Source organism: Onychomys torridus, chromosome 10 (assembly GCF_903995425.1).
Source record: "Onychomys torridus chromosome 10, mOncTor1.1, whole genome shotgun sequence".
NCBI lineage: Eukaryota > Metazoa > Chordata > Mammalia > Rodentia > Cricetidae > Onychomys > Onychomys torridus.
Window position 1 is genome coordinate 35915889 of NC_050452.1, and position 22190 is coordinate 35938078.

Genomic DNA, 22190 nt, shown 5'->3' on the forward strand with positions numbered 1-22190 from the left:
CAACTCATGGAATTCTTTCTAGAGACTATAAGCTGAGGCAGGAGGAGCAAGAGTTAGAGGATAAGTTGGGTGGTGGTGGTACACACCTGTAATTCCAGCACTCGGGAGGCAGAGGCAGGTGGATCTCTGTGAGTTTGAGGCCAGCCTGGTCTACAGAGTGAGTTCCAGGAGAGAAACCCTGTCTCAAAACCATCCTGGGATACACAGCTAGACCTTGTTTCAGTATTATGTGTATTCTTATCTATTAGGTTCTTGTAGAGCAGGAGAGCATGCTGCAGATATTCTAAATTATTCTATATTATATAAAATTTCAGCTTTCAGGCTGCATTCTGAATGACTGAGTGTGTTTGTGTAAGTAAACAATCATTGTGTGTCCAGCACAAATAAGAGCCATAGACTGACAGAAGAGTTATTTACACAAGTAAATCATTACCATCTGGGAACTTATCAAATTAAACCAGCACCACACAGATGCATGAGTATGAACATCCTATCAGAAAGCCAGGCCTAGGAACTTATTGAGCACAGCAGACCAATGAGTGGTGCAGCCAGCTCCTTTGGGTCATATCAAAAGCAGGCTGCTGTTTTCTGATCGTCTGGGGCAGGTGGGAGTCACGGGATAAAAGATGACGAACTCCTCACCCAGTGGTCATTGGGTCTTGAGTCCAGCACAGGCCTTCTGCTAGATATAGCCCCTTTGCATTGCTGTTTGTCTAGGCCCAACTTTGTGTGGTTTCTAGCTCCGCACCACCCTCCCGAATCTCGAAGAGTACGTGGTGCTCTTTCTCCATCTCTCTTGCTGACTATTTGCTTCTGTTTATGAAAAACCAACTCTGATTTTACTCATTTATTTTTTGAGGGTTTTCTGTTTTCTTATTGGACTTACTTTTGTTCCGATCTGCATTATTTTCTTCCTTATGGTAACTTAAGGTTTGATCTTTTTCTAGTTCTTTGGGTTCAGTGTTAGACTATTTGGAATCTGTAAGTTTTTATTGGCCTAAATTTACCATTTAGAATGTTGTACCCCATAGATTTTGATTGGTTGTGTGTATTTTTTTCTTAAGAATTTTTTATTTTTATTGTGTGTGTATTACAGAGAGAGAGTGAGTGAAGGAGAGAGACAGACAAAGACAGAGAGGGATACACACTAGGAATGGTACCATGCTTTACTTCCTCTAGTAAGGCCACACCTTGTAGACCTTCCCAGACTGTATTACCAGCCAAGGACCAAGTGTTAGACGTTAGAGCCTATAGGTGATATTACTGTGTGTGTGTGTGTGTGTGTGTGTGTGTGTGTGTGTGAGAGAGAGAGAGAGAGAGAGAGAGAGAGAGAGAGAGAGAGAGAGAGAAAGAGACACAGACAGAGACAGAGACACAGACACAGACACAGACAGAGACAGAGATCATGAACATAAGTGCAGATGCCCAATGTAGGTCGGGCCAGATACATCGCACCTCCCTGGAGCTAGAGTTAGGAAGGTTGTGAACTGAACTCAGGTCCTCTGCAAGAGCAGTAAGTGCTCTTAACTTGTGAGCCATCTCTCCAGCCCTGTTTTCTTTTCTTTTTCCTTCTTTCTTTTGTCTCAAATCGCTTCTAAATTTCCCTTTTGAGTTTATTATCTATTGGTTTCTTAGGAGGAGTATGCTGTTTCCTTCTGCATGTTTGTGAACATTCTAAGGTTCCTCTGTTGTTGATTCTTACTTTGTGCTGTTGTGGTCAGAGAGCACATACCAAACTAGTTCAATCTTGAACTCACTAAGACTTGTTTTGTAATTAATATTCTATCTCCCTGAGAGAATTTTCCTTCCTAGAGTGTTCCTTGAGTCCTAGAGAAGCACGCATATTTCACTACTATTGGATGGATGGTCTCATGCCTGTCTGTTAGGTCTAATTAGACTAAGTAGGGCATTAAAGTCTCTTATTATTGAACTAGAGCCTAATTCTCTTTTTAGATTTATTAATATTTGCTCTATCCACTTATTGATTTGACATATATTCATACATAAATTTTAAAGATTGATTTATTTTATGTGTATGAGTGTTTAGCCTGCATGTTTGTGTACCACTGTATGTGCCTGGTACCTGTGGATTTCAGAAGATGGATCCCCTGTAAGCTCCTTGTGAATGATGGGAACCAAACCCAAGCCCTCTCCAAGAACAATAAATGCCCTCAACCACTCACCTATCCCTCATCTCCTTGATGTATTTACACTATGTATGTCCACTTCTTGCAACAGTCTTGGCTTGAATACTGTTTGGTCTTATAAAGTATAGACCATTTGTTTGTTTTCTATTGTCCAATGTGTCTATGAGCTATCTTTATTCATCTATTACTTTCAGTCCAGTGTGTCTTTTAAGCTAAAAGGTGTCCCCTGTACTCAGCCTACACTTAGATCTTGGTTTCCACCCATTCAGCCAGTTCGTATCTTTGGGATGGCCACTTCAGCTCTTTCTGTTTTGGTCCTCTCTTGTCAAGACTCATAGGGTTGTTTTCTGTTGGTTTATTTGTTACCCTTGCTGTGTTTACCTTTGGGCTGTGGTGTTTGTTCTGCAGTGTGAAGCTCTAATTTCTCTTTTTCCTGTCTGGGCATCTGCTGTAGGTTTCTGTTCTGTGCTCACCCTGAGCTTGCAGAAGACATATTGTTCTAATAGACTATTTTAAGCTCACAACAACTTTGATCACAAACAAATGCCTAGGCTTTTTTTTTTTTTACTCTATTCCCCAAATGTATATTTTTTGTGTTTACAATCAACATATTGTTTTTATGTTCCTTTAACTTCCTATAGCTGCAGTTGTTTTTGAAAACGTTAACTTTTGGCTTTCAGGCTAGAGACTTAAAAGGTTTCCACACTGCCATTGCAGAAGTGAAGTATTCTGAATTGGACTATGTATTCATTTCTACTAATGAGTTTTATACTTTCAGAGACTTTCCTGATAATAATTACCATCATTTCCTTTCTAAATGGAGACTTTCCTTGAGGAATCTAATGAAGGCTGGGATTGTAGCAGAGTCTTGCCTAGTGAGCCCAAAACCCTAGGTTCAGTTCAGCACTGGATAAAATTTGGCCTGGTGGTACATGCTTGTAATCTTGGCCCTCAGTGGGCAGAGGCAGGAGGATCAGAAGTTCACATAGCCTGGACTATATGAGACCTGACTCAAACTTTTTTTTTTTTCTTATAAGGGGTCAATTTGGAGACTGGATTGCCATGATTCTGAGGCTAATCTGGCCTATGTAATACATTTTAAACCAGTCTGGGCTATAGAACTTATTTCACTTAACATAATGTCCTTTAGTTCTATACATTTACTTGCCCATGGTTTACCAGTTATCTACCATGGTTTTACTGTACAGCTGAACAAGAATCCATTTTGTTTACATTTTCTTTATCCATCTTGTATTGGTAGATAGGTAGGCTTAGTTCTATTTCTTAGATACTGCAAATATTGTAGCAATAAGCGTGGATGTGCTAGAATCTCTGTGGTATGGTAACTTAGCATTGTTTAGATGTACATCTGGGAGTGGAATAGCTAGATCATATGGCAGTTCTATATTTATTTAAAAACTATGTTATTGATTTATTGTGTGTATGCATGTATATGTATGAGTATGTGTATGAGTGAGGGCTTGTGTGGAGGTCAGAGACAACTTTTAAAATTATTTTATTTTTTTCTGAGACAGGGTTTCTATGTGTAACAGCCCTGGTTATTCTGGAACTCACTCTGTAGACCAGGCTGTCCTCAAACTCACAGAGATCCTCCTGCCTCTGCCTCCCGAGTGCTGGGATTAAAGGTGTGCACTTCTACCACCCACCTAACAGGACAACTTTTGGGAGTCAGTTTTTGCCTTCTGCCTTATTGAGGAGGGGTCTTTCTTGTTTCTGATGTTGCACAGTGTACATCAGGCTATCTGACCAGAGAACTATGCTAATTACCCTGTCTCCACCTCCCTTCTCTCAGTAATAGTGCTAAGATTATCTATATCTATATCTAACCAATGCATCTTGCCTTTTGTATAAGTTCTGGTGATCAAATTGGTGTCATCAGGCAAGATGCACATTATTAACCCACTGATCCATTTGCACACCCTCACTTTTTGAGTAATTTCTACATTGACTTCCATAGTGATTTCAGTTTATATTCCTACCGGAATTTATTGGGGTCCCTCTCCCCCAGAACCTCGTCAGCATTTGTTTTCAGGTTGCCAGCCATTCTGACCTGGGTGAGATCAGATCTCAAAGCAGTGTTAATTTGCATTTCTCGGTGACAAAAGATGTGAACACTAATTCAAATATTTCTTTGTCATTTTTATTTCTTTGATTAGCTCATTTGTCGATTGAAAATTATTTGGTATTTATTTTTTGCAGCTTTTATATATTCTAGATAGTAATCATCTGTCTGATACATAGTTGGCAAAGATTTTTTTTCAGTCCTTTAGGCTATTTTCACATGATTGTTTCCTTTGCTGTGAAAACCCTTTTTAATCTCCCGTCATCCCACTTATCATTTCTTGGGATTATTTTATGTGCTTTTGTAGTCACGTTCAGAAAGTCTTTGCCTATGTCTACATTTTAAAAAAACGAATTAATTTTATATAGATTGGTGTTTTGCCTGTATGTAAGTCTATGTACCACATGTGTGTCTGGTGCCTACAGAGGTCAGAAGAGGGCACTAGATTATCTGGAACTGGAGTTACAGACAATTTTGAGCCACATGTGGGTGCTGGGAATTGACCAGTGGTCCTCTAGAATAGCCGCCAGTGCTCTTAACTTCTGAGCCATCTTTCCAGCCCCCTTGCCTGTGTCTTGAAGTGTTTTATCTATGCTTTCTTCTAACACTTCCTATGTCCTTGATTCATTTTGAATTGCCCTTTGTTCAGGATGGTAAGATAGAGAGCTATATTCATGTCATAGCTGTCGATCTCCAGTTTTCCCCAGTGCAAACGTATCTTTTTTCTAATGTATACTTTTGATGTCTTTGCTGAAAATTAAGTGGATTAAGGTAGGCCTATTCCATTGGTCTACATGTCTCATCTTTGTGCCAGTACCATGATGCTTCTGTTACTATGGCTCTGTAGTATAGTTTGAGATCAAGTATTCTAAAGCCTTGACAGAGTTGGATCTGTTTTTCACAGCATAGAAAAAGGAAAACACATGAGAAGCAAGGTTATATAAATGAAAAGAAAAGAGAGGAGAAGTATAGAGGAATATTATGGAGGAAGAAAAATGAGCAAGAGATTAGAAGAGAAGAAAAATCAGAACAAAATTCCAATCATGGGAAAGTTTGAACACAGAGTGAGAAGGGTCAGGAGAGATGTTTGTCAGTCAGAGTACCTGCTGTTCTTCCAGGAGACCTATTTCATTCCTCGCACCCACAAAACCATTTGTACCAGGGATCTGATGCCCTCTACTGACCTGCCTGGGAATCAGACATGCACATGGTACACATGCATACCTTCAGGCAAAATATACACATACAATAAAATAACTCTAAAATAGTATTTCAACACCCTTCCCCTAGTTAGATACATGTAAGAAGGGGAATAAAAAAGATGCAAGTTTTTAATGTGAAGAAACATTAGCAACAATAAATACAGCTAATAAGATAAGTCCAAATACTATAGTAAGTACAGTACAGTGTGGATACAAAAAGCCAGGAAGAGGATGGAGATGTCAATAAAGTGGTGGGCAAGGGGGAGGGGGAGAAAAAAATTGCCCAATGAAGCAAATGAGTAAACAAATGAATGAATCTATCAAGAGAATAAGCTTGTGGCTGTGTCACAACTGCTTTGCTGGGCTTGGACTGAGGGGTCCCCAGGGTTCTGGGTTTTGTATTGGTATAGGTGTCAGGGGTAGGGTTTCACAGCTGGGCTTAGGCCCCAAGTAGGCAGAGGGTGGAAGCTGTGGAAAACCTCTTAGGAGGTTTGTAGGCACAGGGTAGTGAGCTGCAACAGCTTGGCTGGGGAATGATGTCCTATTGTACGAGCCCATATGATACAAGATGACAGAGTCTGGGAGATGAAGGGATGCTGTGATCACTGGCCCCTGTCAGGTCCTCTAGTAGGGATGTACTCTAGAACTACCCCATTTCAAGATGGCACGGCACAAAGCATTTTGCTACACTGTGAGTGATGTGTGTCAAGACACTGTGAGCTTCTTTTCTGTAATCACAAGGTGAATTTCTCTATAGTCAGCTCAAGGCAAGGCTGCTCCCTGAGCTGAGATCGGGACCTATGTCCTGCATGATTCTATAGAAGTGAAGACTACAGAGATCTGCAGAAGTGATGTGGGCCACTGGAGTCCTAGACAGCTCCATTTCCTGAAGATGTCCCTCCCGCGCTTGTTTTCAAGGTTTATTTTATTTTTAATTGTGTGTGTGTGTGTGTGTGTGTGTGTGTGTGTGTGTGTGTGTGTGTATCTGGGGAGAGGCCAGGATCCTCGGGAGCTATATCTACAGGGAGTTGTGAACCACCTAATGTGGGCAGCACACTGGGAACTTAATGCAGGTCCTCTGCCAAATCAGTAGGCACTCTTAACTACTGGTCTGTTTCTCAAGACCACCTTCCTGGTTTTCTCTTTCCTCTCCTTCCCTTCCCTTCCCTTCCCTTCCCTTCCCTTCCCTTCCCTTCCCTTCCCTTCCCTTCCCTTCCCTTCCCTTCCCTTCCCTTCCCTTCCCTTCCCTTCCCTTCTCTCTCTCTCTCTCTCTCTCTCTCTCTCTCTCTCTCTCTCTCTCTCTCGACATGGTTTCTCTCTCTCTCTCTGTACCTTTGGCTGTCCTAGAGCTCACTTTGGAGACCAGGCTGGCCTCGAACTTACAGAGATCCTCCTGCCTCTGCCTCTTGATTGCTGGCATTAAAGGCGTGCACCACCACCACCTGGCCCTGTTTTTTCTTTTCTTTTTTTTTTAGTAGGAGCAGGGACAGCTGAGATAAGAGGTTTCCTTTGGTCTGTGTGACCATCCTGAGTTTTTGATGTAACATGCTTCAGAACTCTCCTTCTCTTGCCCTCTTCTAAATGTAGCTGTTTATTTACTGGAGAGCTCCTTTGTCTGGAGGTGGAAGGTGGTATGAGTGTTAAGGCTCCTGTAGTGAGCCATCTTGCTTATACAAAGGGACTCTGAACAAGAGAATTTGGGGCCAGAGTTAAAAAACAAACCAACCTAAGAGCATGAAATGGCAAAAAGGCTTTTGGCTCCTGAGTGGGAGTTTCTTTATCAGAAGTCCTTTTAAGAGCAGAAGTTCTTTGCATCAGAGTGGACTTACGAAGGAAAGGTTCCTCTGGCACCTGATATTCTGTTCCTTGATAACAGGAGTTTCGTCCTTCCTGTCCACTGGGTTTGTAATTGCTGAGTGTTACTCCTGGGGAGGCAGGGGTTCATAGAAAGGCAAGCCATAACTGTTTCTGGTGGTTTCATATTTCACCGTTTTGTGTAACTTTAGTGAGAACTGTTTATTTTCTCTCTGAGACTTGTGATCCTAGGATGGTTGTACTTTATTCCAGACCAGCCTCAGAAAAGATCCTCTGGCAGATTTCTTTGGACCCATTGAATTGATTTGCTTCATAGAACTACATGCGATTTTCACATTCGTTTCTTCTTCTACTCTGACTATATATACAGTGACCACAGGGCTAAAAAGCATGTGTAACAAGAACACATAGTATCAAGGCCTACCCCCAACTCTTCCTGAGTATTGATGGGGTTATAAAGTGGACATCAGTTCACAGCTGCACTTTGTCCAAGCTTCACTGTACACAGTATACACAGATGGCTGTGTATACTGCCCTTCACATCCCTGTGGAGGAAGATTTATGTGCTCTTCTCTCTCTGTCCCTCCCTTTTAATAATCTGTTTCTGTATCTAATAGTCATCATGACCAGGAAATGTTTTTCTCATGTGTGGCTTAAATCTCTCCATCTGCACCTTAGCCATATTTCTTTACCCTTCGACCTCAGTTGAAGTGGGAAGCAGGCAGTTACTATTACTCCTCAATTTCTGTGGCTGTTGAAAGACAGAGCTTTACCCACTGTACAAGTCAGTGGTAGTAATAAAGTCAAATTTCCCAGAGAAAAGTGAACATCTGTCCGTTCTCTATGAAACAGACCTTACTGTGTTTCTGAATCAGGAGAGTATTAAAGAAGAGATACTAGTACAAGCTATGGGAAACTCAGATGATCACATTCATGCAATAAAGCACTAGTATAGTATCCTCCAGCCCCTGCCCTCACCATCTGCTTCTCAAAGTAACTTGTGAATAAGGCATATAACTGCAGGCATATAATTGAGCTTTGCTATGAATAGTTATATAGTTTTTATTGATTTAAACAGTGTTGACTGCTTTTGAACATTTAGATGAAACCTATAGAAAAAGCATGTAATACTAAAATTATGCTTCTGAAATGAAATGTATTTACCAATAAACTCTGACCAGACACAAATGAAGGGACAGATGATTTGAAAGGCAGGAAGCTGAGAAGTGAAAAAAATGGAGAAGGATTTAGTATCTTTTTAGGACTTGAACAATGTGATGTCTTTTGTGGACGTCAACAGATAAACAACTTAAGCATGTAATGCAAGTTATGATAAGCAACAGGTGGGGGTATTGAATGCCTTTGTCTGATGTAGATTACATCATGATCTCTTTCTGTTGCTTCCCATCATTCCTGGGGTTCTCCTGAGAAACCCGCGTATAGAGGGCAGACATTCGGCCTTTTGTACATAATTTACAGGATTGCTTAGCCATAAAAATTATGTTTATTCTTTCAGTCTTACAATGCACTCTGATTATGTTTTCCCTATTATCCTCTTCTCTGCCAGTTGAAACCCTTTTTCCAGTAAGTCCCCTTCTACATTAACTTGTCATTATGCAACATTCGGCTTTTCGTTGGGCTATTAAGTCAACGTTCTGTTTGCTCCAATAGTGCTGTCTGCTATGAATGGTTACATTTAGCAGAGTTGCCTCCCTGCTCTATATGTTATTTATCTGCATTCCTGAAAAAAACTTGTGCTTTGTAAAAATCACATTAGGCATCAGGGCTCATTGTGAAAGGAGAATTTACCTTCAGAAACAGCCCATTACACACACACACACATACACACACACACACACACACACACACACACACACACACACACAGACACACACACACCTTGTAATCAGAGCATTAACAAAAACAATAATAATCTTAATAAATACTAGTACAGTTAAAAAGATATATTTAATTGCTACATATTAATCTTATAGCAACTATAGGACTTGATATAAATACTTGATATAAAGAGTTGAAGACAAGTGGTAGAGAAGAGGAGGCTGTTTAGCACTGGAGGCAAAGGGAAAAGCATTGAAGACAGCGGCCATTGAGGAGGATGCAGGCCAGGACAAACATGGCCAGCAGAGCGGAGAGGCAGAGCTGCAGATGGGCATCGCTTCATTAGCACTCGGCTCTATCCGTAGCTTGTGCTGCTCAGCACTGCCCATTTACTTTGTTTTCCCCAAGACAGAACTGTATTTTAATAAGTTTGCTTTCATGTAGTGAATTAGTAGTTTACAGACTTAAAAGTCACTTGTCCAGTGTCAATGTGTCACTTGTTAAAAAATTGCTGTATAACATTGTGGTCTTGATGTAAAGTAACCTTTTTTATGGTCCTTAAAATTGTCTTGCAAAGCCTCTGCGTTGACAGTTTGAAATCACCATGTAAATCTGCCTGACAGGTCCCCCTTCTCTTTCATAAAGTGAAGGATGGCCGACTATTCTGTTACCTCTTCAATGCCTGGTTCTTATTGCTTGCTGTCTAGTTGAAGGGAACTGGGGAGTTTTATTTAATTTCCCATGGTAGCATTTTTGGACGGGGGGTTGGATGACTTTACTTGACGTAATAACATTGATGCAAAACCACTTCTGTCTAATTACTTGTAACTTTTACTACAAACACATGAAATACACAATATTTACAGCATTTTCACTTTGTAAATGCAATGCTTTAAACCACATAAAGCACCCTAGTAAAAATAGTTTACAGATGAAAGGTACAGAAGTAGGGAAATCCACCTATATTACAGCTCACTGATGGACTCATCATGCAGAATCAAGCATGATCATGGAAGCATTTTTGTTAATTGGTTGGTTTACTTTTTTTTGGTATAAGGTTGTGCTTAAATTCCAAAAATGGTCACAAGTTTATTTTAAAGCATCTATGTGAAATACTCTTTTACCAGCCTCCAGTTTGTGCGTTCCTCCAGTTAGAGAAGTGACCTGCTGTCGTAGCACAGCTAGCGACATGTTGGTAGCGTGGGTATGGAAGAAGAGGATGTACTGTGGATTGAGCACTGATGCTTAGTGATTGTCAGCTCTTGGTGTGGGGTTTGCTTGGCCTTGTTAAGAAATAAATTGTTTCTTTAGATCACAAGCCTTATGTGGAAAGGAGGCATTCCCTAGGTGTAGTGGCTAAGTGAAGTCTGAGCAGTGCTAACAGTAAAAGTTCTCTCTTCTAATTGGAGACACCCTTATCTTTAAAACAAGCAGATGCTGAGGCAAGGCTGGGGCTCAGTAGTAGACCACTTGCCTAGAGTAGGTGAGGCAAAACTAGAACATAGAGTTATTATAATAAAAATCTAAGCAGATCATCTGGCAAGTTCTTTACTGATTCTAATTTCCTATAGCCTCTCTAAAACAGAATCACATGACATACATGGAGCCTGTCACACTCTGGAGACTTATGTTTCTTTATTGTTATCATCATGTTGAATAAAATTTGTATGATTCTTATATGGATCTCCTCATCCCACCTCACCCATCACTCTCCTGTCGTGCTGAAGAATGAATGCACTGTTTTCTGCATACCAGGAAGGCCTTCTACCATGGAGCTATATATATCCTTAGCTCATTCCACCCTCACCCTAGCACCAAGGATTGATCCTAGAGCCTTGCACATGCTAGGCAAGCATGGATGTCTCCTTCAGTTGACTGAAATGTGCCTTCCAGGAGCCCCACTGATGTCATCTGCTGTGTTGCACAGCAAAAAATGCATCGAGATGCTGAGGGTGTAGTCCAGCACAATTTGCCAGCAGTGGGCTAAGTTCAGAGTTCATACCAATCTTGGGGTCTAACCACTTTATACCAATGTTTCTTTTCACATATTTAATATAATAAGTGTGTGTCAGATATTGTGGCACAAAAATGACAATCATTTATACAAAAAGTATGTAACATAACATGTAATTCATGAGACAACCTGAGTTAATCAAGAGAGCATCAAGGAGACATTTGTCCATAAGTTTATTACTAGCAGCAATGTGTTTATTTCTGTGCCTGGCATGAAAATATATAGCAAATTAATACATAGTTGAAAGTTAGTGGTACAAACCAACAATAAGGAAAACAATTAAGGCACAGGGAAAGGTTTGAAAGGGCATTTTACTTGAAAAAGTGTTGGATGTCAGATGGGCACCTGAGAAGATGATCAACTTTAGTAGTCCTTAGAAAAATGCAAGTTCGAACCACAAGGGGCTCTTACTACACATTTGTTAGAATAGCTAAAATAAATGGAACTGACACTATCCAGTGCTGGTGAGGCGGTGGGGTGACTAGAACTCTCACACGTTGATGTGAGTTGGCCCATTTGGCCTTAGGTTGCGAGTTTCTTATAATAAGTGTGCTCTTAGCATATGACCCAACTCCTGGAAATTTGCCAAAGAAAAATGAAAACATATATGCGTGTATATGCATGAAAACCTGAACTCAGATGTTGGTGAAGGACTATTTACAGTTTTAAGAATGAAGATTACCCCAATGATCATTTGCTGTGGAAAGACAACTAAATGCCTAAGCTTTAGTAAGTCTAATACAATGAAGTAATATCAGCAAGTGAAAGGAGAAAGCTATTATTTAATTCAAGAACATGGATGAATCTCAAATATACTATGCTAATGTGAAAAAAGCCAGACTCAAATAGTTACATCTGTGTGGTTCCATTTATAGGACACTCTAGAAAGGCAAAAACTAGCAAACAGAAATCAGAGAAAGGCATTTTAGTGCTCCTCAAGGAGTAGAGTTGGAGATGGAGTTGACTACAAAGAGCGAGAGTGTTAGAATGATAGAAATGATGTGCGTCTAGATTGTGGTAGTGGTTATCCAACACAAATACTGTATGTATGTGTCAAAACTCATAGAACTCCATACCAGAAAAGGGTGGATTTTAACTTTATATAAACAATAGCTTAATAAACCTAAGAGCAATGGAAGAAGTATATGATGAAGTTTTTCTTTTTCTTTTTTTTCCTTTTTCTTTTTGTTAGTACGTGAACAAGTAAATTGTTAGATTGCACTTTGAGAACCAGGGATGGGAAAAGGTAGTTGAGGAGGAGAGTGAAAGTAAAGTTCAATGATTTATGATATGAAGATGTCACAAATGAAACCTATTATTTTGTATGCTAACTAGAGAGATACACAAAGGTGGATGGATGGATGGATGGATGGATATCAGGATGAGTCTGTACCTTGTTAAAGAACCAGAGAACTTCAGGAGGTATAGGCATTTCCTGTTCTTTTTTTTTAGATGCTTGCCATGATATATTGATAAGAAAGAACTTAAGTATTTTTTTTAATCTCCTCAAAAACATTTACTCAAAGAGCAAATGTGATTCAGGCTTTTAAGTTTCTCATGGCCAGGTCTGCTTTGTGTATATCCTAATCTTCAACAACAGCTACTTACTAAGTGGTATCTGCTAGCTAACGTTGTGGCAGACACTCAGCTCTGAGCACCTTGGGTGAGGTTAATAGATGCTACTTTGTGTAGTTGCTCTGAGGATCAGAAAAGGGTATGTTTCTTTCGTGCATGCATGTGCTGGGTTAATGCAGGTGGTTTTATTAGCAATTTTAAAAAACTAAGTATAGCAATAAAGAGTTGAAATTCAGTTTCAGAAAACAGTCCACACACACGGCATTGGTGAGATCTACAAGAATGATCTATTGACTTACAGTTATGTTTGCTTCACTGCCTTCTTTATGTCTCTTGGGGAGAATTTGGTGTATAGGAAGGATCCTTGTGTAAAGCATTGATGACTATCAGCTATGAAATGTAACAAACTGGAGAGTGGGAGATGAGTCTATCAAAGGACAATGAAGGAAGTGTATTGGTTCACTGTGTGCACATGATTACATGCACTTTGTATGTTCACTAGCTATTTACCCTCATTTGTCATATACTTTCGTGCCATGTAACAGATGGCCTTGGACCTCATGAATGCAGTTATGAAGTCTCTGATACCAGTGGTTAAGGTTTTAGCCATGACTGTAACATGCTTTTTATACATGCACACAATTAAAAAGCTTTCCATTTACTTTTTGGATTCTTGTGTCATATGTTATTCATAGATATCTATGTTGAGATCAACAAATTTTTTTGTGCCTTTATTTGAAAACTCATTTTAGGATGTTAGGAAATTATAAAATGAGTCCTACTAGCAATATGGCTTTGACCAGTTGGCTTAATTCCTATTTTCTTTCTTGCAAAAGTAGCAAATATGATCAGCTTTGATGTTGTCCTTGTGTTGTTGGAAGAATCATAATAGTTTAGGAAAGATTGATCAGTTCTGGAGTTCTATGCACAGATAAGACAGGGTTTGTTCACAGCCTCCTTGTCATTATTTAGTAAAAGTAAAGAGATTGCATTGATAAATTTTTATGTTTCTCCAGGAAGAGTCACACCAGGGCAGCTCATGTCCTATCTTCAACTCTTCAAGAACAACTTGAAAGCTCTTAAAAATCATTGTGGGCTCCTACAGCTTGGGATGGCCACAGTTCAAACTCTGAAACACCCACAGACTGCCAAGTGGGATAACTTTCTGGCATTTGAAAGGCTCCTTCTACAGGTATGTTGGTTGTTATGTGAACTTATTGCTATGTTACTGATTGAAGTTTTGACTTCCAAGAAAACACTTGGATATCTATTATTACCTGAGTAAAATCGTGTTTACATGTGCAATTATGGTTTGAATGAGAATATTCCACAGAGGGTCAGATGTTGAACTACTTGGTCTCTGCTTGGTGGTGCTGTTTGGATAGGTTAGGAGATGCGGCCTTGATAGGAGAAGTGCACCACTGTGGACAGGCCTTGAGGACTCAGGACCTCCCGCAATTCCCAGTTTGCTTTCTCTGCTTCCTGCTTGTGGTTGAAGGCTTGAGCCTTCACCTCACTGCTTCAACTGTCATGGCTGCCTGCTGCCTCACTGCAGTGGTGTGGCTCCAATGGACAGCAATGCCCATTGCAGTGGTGATGGACTCTTATCCCTCTGGAACCGTAGCCCAAATAAAGCCTACCTTCTGTAAGCTGCCTTGGTCGTGGAGTTGTATCACACAATAGGAAAATAACTGATACATGTGCCCTGCACCCAATCTTCTACATGCCATCCAGTTAACATTCAACCAGAAACTTCCACATTATTATAAAAATTAACATTTTTGTATTGACTTCTTGACTATAAGGAAAATTTTGACCACTTTGCTAACTTCTGGAAACATTTCAGTTTTATGGCCTTTGGATCTTTCTAGATCTTCGTAGTCTTTATTTAATTCTTGCTACTTTTTCTGTAAGAATATCCAGCTATTTAGATTTCTTTTGGCACTACCTAGTCTGTAGTCTTTAATCAAGGTAGATCAGATGCCTTAACATAATGCTTGTCAACAGATAGAGGGAGAGAAATCCTGCTTATAGTGTTTAGTAAGAGATCTGTTTGTAGAGGAAGAACTTTCCATGATTTACGAACTGTCTTCATAGGAAACGTCTAAAAATGTGCATTTTTAGATTATAGGGTATAAATTATAGAGCATTTACACATATGTATTTTTTAAATACACATTTAATATTTTTACATTTTAAATAACATTATAAAAGATAAACATACATAATACAGCTAACATCTATGAACTTTCCATACAGGTACAATATAATTTACCATTTTTTTTCATAATTAACCTTTAGAAATAAAAGTAGAGATAAGTGAAGCATCTTTGATAAAGATGTTCCCTAACCTGGTTCTTTTTTCCCTCTATAGGTAGTCCTAGCTCTGTTTTTTACTTTTTAAAAAAATATTTTTTTATGTTTATTTTATGTCTGCATGTATGTCTGTATAAGGGTGTCAGATCCCTTGCAATAGGAGGTACAGACAGTTGTGAGCTGCCATGTGAGTGCTGGGAATTGAACACAGGTCCTCTGGAAGAATAGCCAGTGTTCCTAACTGCTGAGCCATCTATCCAGACCCCTGATTCTTGCTTTTTAAATTTTCTCTAAATATTTATTTTTCTATGTAATTAGTAGAGTACAGTTACTATGGGCTTTAATTTTTGCATACGTTACATTATATTGTAAATATCCTTAAATAATTGATTTTGTCTCTAAACTTCCTATACCATACCGTGAGTAAACACTTGATATATGTAACCGTATTGGTGTTTAGTAGGTCTGCTCCAACTTAAGAGTGTGTGTAAAAGAAGGTGTCTGAAACCCTTGGAAACACTTGGAGAAGAGTTCCTTTAGGGCATCCATTTGGAGAGGATTGTTAGGTCACAGACTGTTCACATTATTGACTTTACTCAGTATCATCAAATTGCAGTTGAGGGTGTTTCTGCGAAGGATGACTGTTTGCTTCTCAGTGTGGTATCTAGCATTTCAATAAATTCACAGTTGTAGTAGATAAGCCTGCACAGCTTATATTTATCAGCTATTCATCTTTCCTCTTGTTTGAATTGCTGTCTTCTTTTTATTATTATTTGCCCACTTTTTATATATTAAGTAACAAAGAACTTTTTTTGTTTGTTTGTTTGTTTTGAGACAGGATTTCTCTGTGTAGCCTTAGAACTCCCTCTGTAGACCAGGTTGGCCTTGAACTCACAGAGAACTGCCTGCCTCTGCCTCCCGAGTGCTGAGATTAAAGGCGTGCAGTACCACTCTAGGGCTAAAATTTTTGAGAATATGGTCACCATCACGCACAGGCCATCACTGCCCAGTGGTAGATAGGCTTTTATAAGTTAGGCTTTAAAAGTTATATGGTATAAATATTTCACCCAGTTCCTGTTTACATAGTCTAGTTAATAAATAATATCCTATATGGCTTGCATGGATCATTAATCCTTTTTTATCCTCAATTGGTAAATGTTTTTTTTTTTACACTAAAAAATGTTTTATTTTAACATTTGAATTTTGAATCCATCTAGATTTGTTTTTATTTATGGTCTGGTTAGATCTAATTTTCTCTTGTTTGTGTGTGTGTTTGTATATATGTATTCATATATAAATTCATACATATAATCAAACACACACACACACACACACACACACACACACACACAAAACTGTACCAGGCTTTTTCTTTTATGCCACCAACCAGCTCCCAAATCATGACACAGAGACTTAATATTAGTTATAAATGCTTGGCCTTGCTTAGGCTTGTTTCTGACTAGCTCTTTTAATTTAAATTAACCTGTTTCTCTTTATCGATCTTTTGCCTTGAGGCTTTTTACCTTTATTTCTGTATGTCCTACTTTGTGTCTATTGCCTGGTTGGCTGACCCGGGCTTCGCCCTTTCTTTCTCCCTCCTTCTCTTCTCCTCCTTCTCCTCTATTGAGCCTAGATTTCTCCTCCTATTTATTCTCTCTGCCTGGAAGCCCCACCTATCCTTTCTCTGCCTAGCTATTGACCGTTCAGGTGCCTTAAGCAGGCAAGGAGAAACAGATGCAACACATCTTTGTACAGTTAAGCACACACCTTATGTCGTTAAACATAGGCAACATAAATAAATGTAACACATTTTTGTCTAGTTAAAGTAATATCCCACAGCATATAACACATGTATACACACACATATATGTGTGTGTTTAACTTTACTAATACAGATTACATCTTTAACATAATTTTCCTCCCCTTATGTTAGGGGAATATTTTTTCTCACATGGTTGAAATTCTGATTCATCTCAGACTTTTCCTTAAAAGATATTTAGATATTTTCATGGATAGTTTAAAATAAAAGTGATTTTTCCAGCTTTTGTTTACTGGAATTGTTCAGCTTTAAATACTGATCATGTATCTGTGACATAGTTGCCTTGTCTTGCTTTTCTTTAGTATTCTCTTGGGTCTCCAAGTATAAGCAACAACATATATGTGTGGATAGGAACAGCAGTTTTTCTTTTCTGGTCTTGGTAGACTTAGATGGTGCATTGAACAGGATGCGGCCACTACTCAGTCGAGGGAAGGAGGACAGGCTTCTTTATCTCATCCCCAACTCTGAACACCTCTGCCTCAGTTCTGCCCTTTGATGTTGTATTAACTCAGTTTGATTTAATGAAGATTTGGAACTTTTTAGACATCTGTTTTCTTCCTTTAGCCTGTTAATGTGAGGAATTGAATTATAGTATTCCAAATGTTAAATAGTCATTCTTGTATTCGGGGGCAACTTCAACTTGGTCTTTCTATCTCTGCCCCTGTGTGTGTGTGTGTGTGTGTGTGTGTGTGTGTGTGTGTGTGCAGTTTTGCTTGTTAATACTTTCCTTAGATGTTTTCCTATATGCTCATAGTTGAAATTAACACTTTTTCTTCATTGTGCTGCCATTGTAGGGTTCTGACAGGAGGTTTTAGTGATTTAGTAAGATCAATGTAAGTTTGATCCCCCCCCCCCCCCCCGTGAAATTACTTGTTTTACAAAAAGGAATTTATTAGTTGCTTGAACATAAAACAGGTCTGAAGAATTATCTGGACTTATTGCTTTATTGTGTTTATATTTACAACAATAGTATAAACAATCACTAATTCTTGGGTGATTTAAAGCTATAATTTCTTTGCTCCCTTTTGTATTTGACTGATCTTCTGAGACAAGTGTTTAAATGTCTCATGACTGTATTCACCAGTCACCTTTTTTATATTTTGACTTGGAACCCAGAACTCCTCTGCCCATGATTGTGCCTTCCGTCCCCATTCCTCTATTGCCCGTAGTGTATGAGTCATATACACATATATACAGGTGTATAAATCCCCTGGTGTGTGATCACACTTCTGTCTGTGCTGCTGCCAGCCCCCACGGGTGCCCTCTCTCCACCTAGTTCCCTTCCTAGTCAAGGCTGTTGCCAAGTCCACACAGATGTCCCCGTCACTCGGGTCTAGAAACCACTGTTGACACCTTCTCACTAAGTGCTTGCCTTTCTTTGCTGGAACACAGACATCCGTCACTGTTGTAGCCCTGCTTCTAACCGATCCATGGTACCCTCCTCCTCCAACCCCTGCTAGGCCTAACCCCTACGCTCAGATGACCTCCTTAACATGCTGTGGCTCTAACAGCCTGCGCTGGGCTAGTGTCGCCTCTCCTGACCTCATAACTATCTCTAAGCCATTGGAGAAACCTCTCTTGTGTTTCCTGATATACCTTGGGGCAGACTCTGCTCCTCCATACCAATCATGTATGCTAAAACTAGACTCAGGCTTCAAAATGAATCAAAGCATCTCAAAACAAGATTTGATAGAGATTTTCTCTCAGGTAATCTGTCAACTTACTACAGGTTCCTGAGGAAACTTGAAAATATCAGTTCTGTGTTGTCTCATTTGTAATGAACTATTTGAGTCCTTCATTGCATGCTAGACTGTTAGATGTGGTGGTGGCATCAGTGTACTCATTCAACAATTGGAAAATGAACAAAAAGACACAAGAATAAAACATCCAACTTATTAAGCTCTACTGTGATTCTAGTTGCATATCGCTCTGGTTGGTAATGTGTGCTCAGGGTTTTAGCCTAGGCAGAACCATTAACTAGCCATTATAATGGCTTTTTGTTTATGAATATTCTTATTTGATATAGCATACACTTATCCATTAGTGTAACAAGTCATAAGATATGCTCAGTGTCCTTTTACAGACTTTGGTTAGAAAGTGGAGTTTATTTTGAGCACAAGGGCAACATTTAGCTTTTCCCAAAGGTTTGAGAACTCTCACGGAGCTGAGTTGCTTACTTCTGTGGAGACTCGTTTCCACCACTGCCTTCCAGGCCTCCATCACTGCAGCTTCAGTGTTGACCTTATGGCCTAGGTCACAGAATAGACAACCCTAGGGAAGAGAGACTCCCGTCTTGGAAAAGTGGCACATGGCATTCACTCTTCCCACTGATTACATTCAGAGTTGCTGCGAGGACTTCAATTCTGGCTCTGAAATACAAATCTACTGACCCAGGCTTTTAATTAAGAAAGACCATTATATGTATTAAAACAGACTCTCTGTGGGAAAAATCTCCATATTTACTGGCAGTAATTGTATTTTAAAAAATCAGAGATAAAAGGTCTTAATGACTCTTTTTCTCTCCTAATCCCTGAGGTCCACAGTGGTGTTTTTTTTTTTTTTTTTTTTTAAGATTTACGTATTTATTGTTTATACATTGTTCTGCTTGCATGTGTCCCTGCAGGCCAGAAGAGGGCACCAGATCTCATTATGGGTGGTTGTGGTCGCTGGGAATTGAACTCAGGACCTCTGGAAGAGTAGTCAGTGCTCTTAACAGCTGAGCCATCTCTCCAGCCCAGGCAGTGTTTTATATATTGATCATATGTATAATAATTGTCATTAATTCTATTTACAAATGGAATATTGAACCCGGACACAGAGACTTGTGATGCTAATCATGGACATGATCACAAAGCAACTGCCTTTTCTTTTCTTTTTCTTTATTTCCTTCTTTTTTTTTTTTTTTTGCCAGAACTGAGGATCGAACCCAGGGCCTTGTGCTTGCTAGGCAAGCGCTGTACCACTGAGCTAAATCCCCAACCCCGCCTTTTCTTAACAAATGGTATTATTTTATTTTATTTTTTCAGTTTATAACTGGGGCACTGATTTCCTAAATCACTTTATTACTGTATTTTTTATGTGGGGTTTTGGCCTACATATATGTGCCCATAGAATTGAGAAGAGGGTATGGGCCCTGGAGCTGAAGTTCCACATGGTTTGTGGGTGCTGGGAATCAAACCCCAGCCGTGTGAAGAAGCAGCCAGTGCTCCTACCTGCTGAGCCACCTCTCTGGTACCCACACTGATTCATTTTCATGTGTTAGGTTTAGTTTTAACCGATGTATAAGAAAGCAAAAATTGTGCACATGAACAGAATAACATGATGTTTTGGTTTATGTGTACATTGTAGTGTTCAACAGATTAAATGCAGGTCTGACATTATTTTCTGTGATGAAACCTTCGAAGTTCCTTCACAGTTGCATTGAACTGTGTGGTCCTCTGTGGCTGCTGCTGTTACTGAGGCTGCCACGCTGTGCAGCAGCAGCACACTAAGACTGCAGCGCTAGCCTCCTAAATCCAAATCTAGAGTTATTCAGCTTCGCAGTAAGGAGGTGGAATTTTCCATTTTTATAGAATAGCAAGAAAGTTGAGATAAGAAAGTAAAACTGAAATACAAATGCAGTATCTTCGTGTTGTTTTAGGACTGAATGAGACTCTAGGCACACATCACTAAGTTCAGTGCTGGGTATATACCAAGTGCTCACTCAGCAAGTAGGAATTATTATCATTTGTTCTTTCAGATGAGCAAATTTTTTAAACTATCAATTTATTTTTGCAAGTTGTGCCTTTAATATATTCTTCCCTGAACTTTGTTTTCCTAAATTAAAATTTATCGAAGAAAAATGAATGCCACTTAGAAAAATGGTGTATTTTAAAAGTTAACTATTTGATAATACTCAGCAGTACTTCCCTTTAAATCTGCAGCACATAGCTGATGTTTTTATGCTAATTGTCATCAGAAAAAGCTTTTATTGGGTGTGATAAAATTTATGGTAGTTATAAAATGCTAGCAAGCTATGGGGTAGAGGAAGCAGCTGTGTTTATACTTCCCATAGCACACAGTTTGTAAAAAAAAAATATATATATATATATATATATATATATATATATGTATGTACTATCCTTCTTTGGCTGTTGCTTTATGTAAAACCATCCAGGGTGGAAAATAGGTTTTAAATGAAAAACTAAATGAATTATAAATCAATTCAAGGCTATACAGGTATAATATTGCTGTAGCTTAAATTTTATCTGCCTTTGCAATCAATGAAAAATAAGCATATGATTTTTAAAGTTGCTAAAGCAGTTAAAGGGTAAGATTTATTTTTTTATCTATTAAATTTTAGATTACCCCTTTCCAAAACAAACTACATTTAATAAGCTAAATAGTAGTATGTCTGCTAGTCCTGTAACATCGGTGGCTTTACTTTCTGAATTCCCTGATGCTTGTATTAGCTTTCAAACCACAAGTCTTGGCTAGGAAACATAATGGTCATTATCGCACTATTCCTGATTGGCCATCGCCTTGGGAGGTCCTGTTTTATTATGCCTTGTTTCCAGCCATTTATAATAATTAAGATTGAGTTTTTCTGGGAAGATGGTCAGACCTGTCTGGTTTTCTTTGGCCTGAGGCCATGATAGCAGGGTCATTATGTCCCACAGCCTTGTTGCCATTTTACAAACCAAGATGATAACATTTAAATAAAGACTGAGCAAAGTAGAAAACAATGGTCCTTTAACTCAGGCCTGGGTGCTGCTGTTTCAGAGAGGTAGTGATTCCAATAGGATTTTTTCTGAGGACAGTTGTCTAGTGTACTTTCCACAAAAATATACTGAAAACTAGTCCCAGGGCTGGAGAGATGACTCAGCAGGCAAGAGCATCTGTCTGCTCTTCCAGGGAACCCAAGTTTGAGTCCCAGTGACCATGTGGCAGCTGCCTGTATCTCCAGGCCCAGGGGATCTGATGATCTCTTCTGGTCCCCACAGGCATTGCATGCATGTGGTGTGCAGACATACATCCAGGCAGAACACCCATACACATAAAAGTAGTACATAAATAAAACGTTTTTAAAAAAGAAAATAATCCCAGAGATAAGCAGCAAAGATGTCACCCCCATCCTCCATCCCCATGGGGTTTCCTTAGCATACTCTTGGCCTCTCTCATCATCCACGTGGTCTCCTAGTAACAGTGGTGTTCCACCTCATTGGTAAATGTGGCTGACCCACTTGGTTTAGCCGGACCTGTTTTCCTCTTGGAAAGGCCCTGCTCCCAAGGCTACAGCTGCCGCTGCTCCCTCTCCTCTTTTCTTTGGAACCAGCTGTCTGTGTCTGGCCGCTGCCTTGCCCTGTGCCTTCATCAGTGGCCTGCCCTGGTCAAGGCTTGC

At 39.5% G+C, this 22190-nt stretch overlaps 1 protein-coding gene across 1 annotated transcript in view; it reads left to right on the plus strand.

Annotated features, from left to right (window-relative positions):
* The window catches only part of Scfd2 (sec1 family domain containing 2), a 320177-nt gene that overhangs the window by 38125 nt on the left and 259862 nt on the right, over positions 1 to 22190 (plus strand). The window contains exon 4 of the mRNA XM_036201528.1: positions 13692 to 13867. Coding sequence (XP_036057421.1) covers positions 13692 to 13867 — 176 coding nt within the window. The remainder of the gene's footprint in view (positions 1 to 13691; positions 13868 to 22190) is intronic.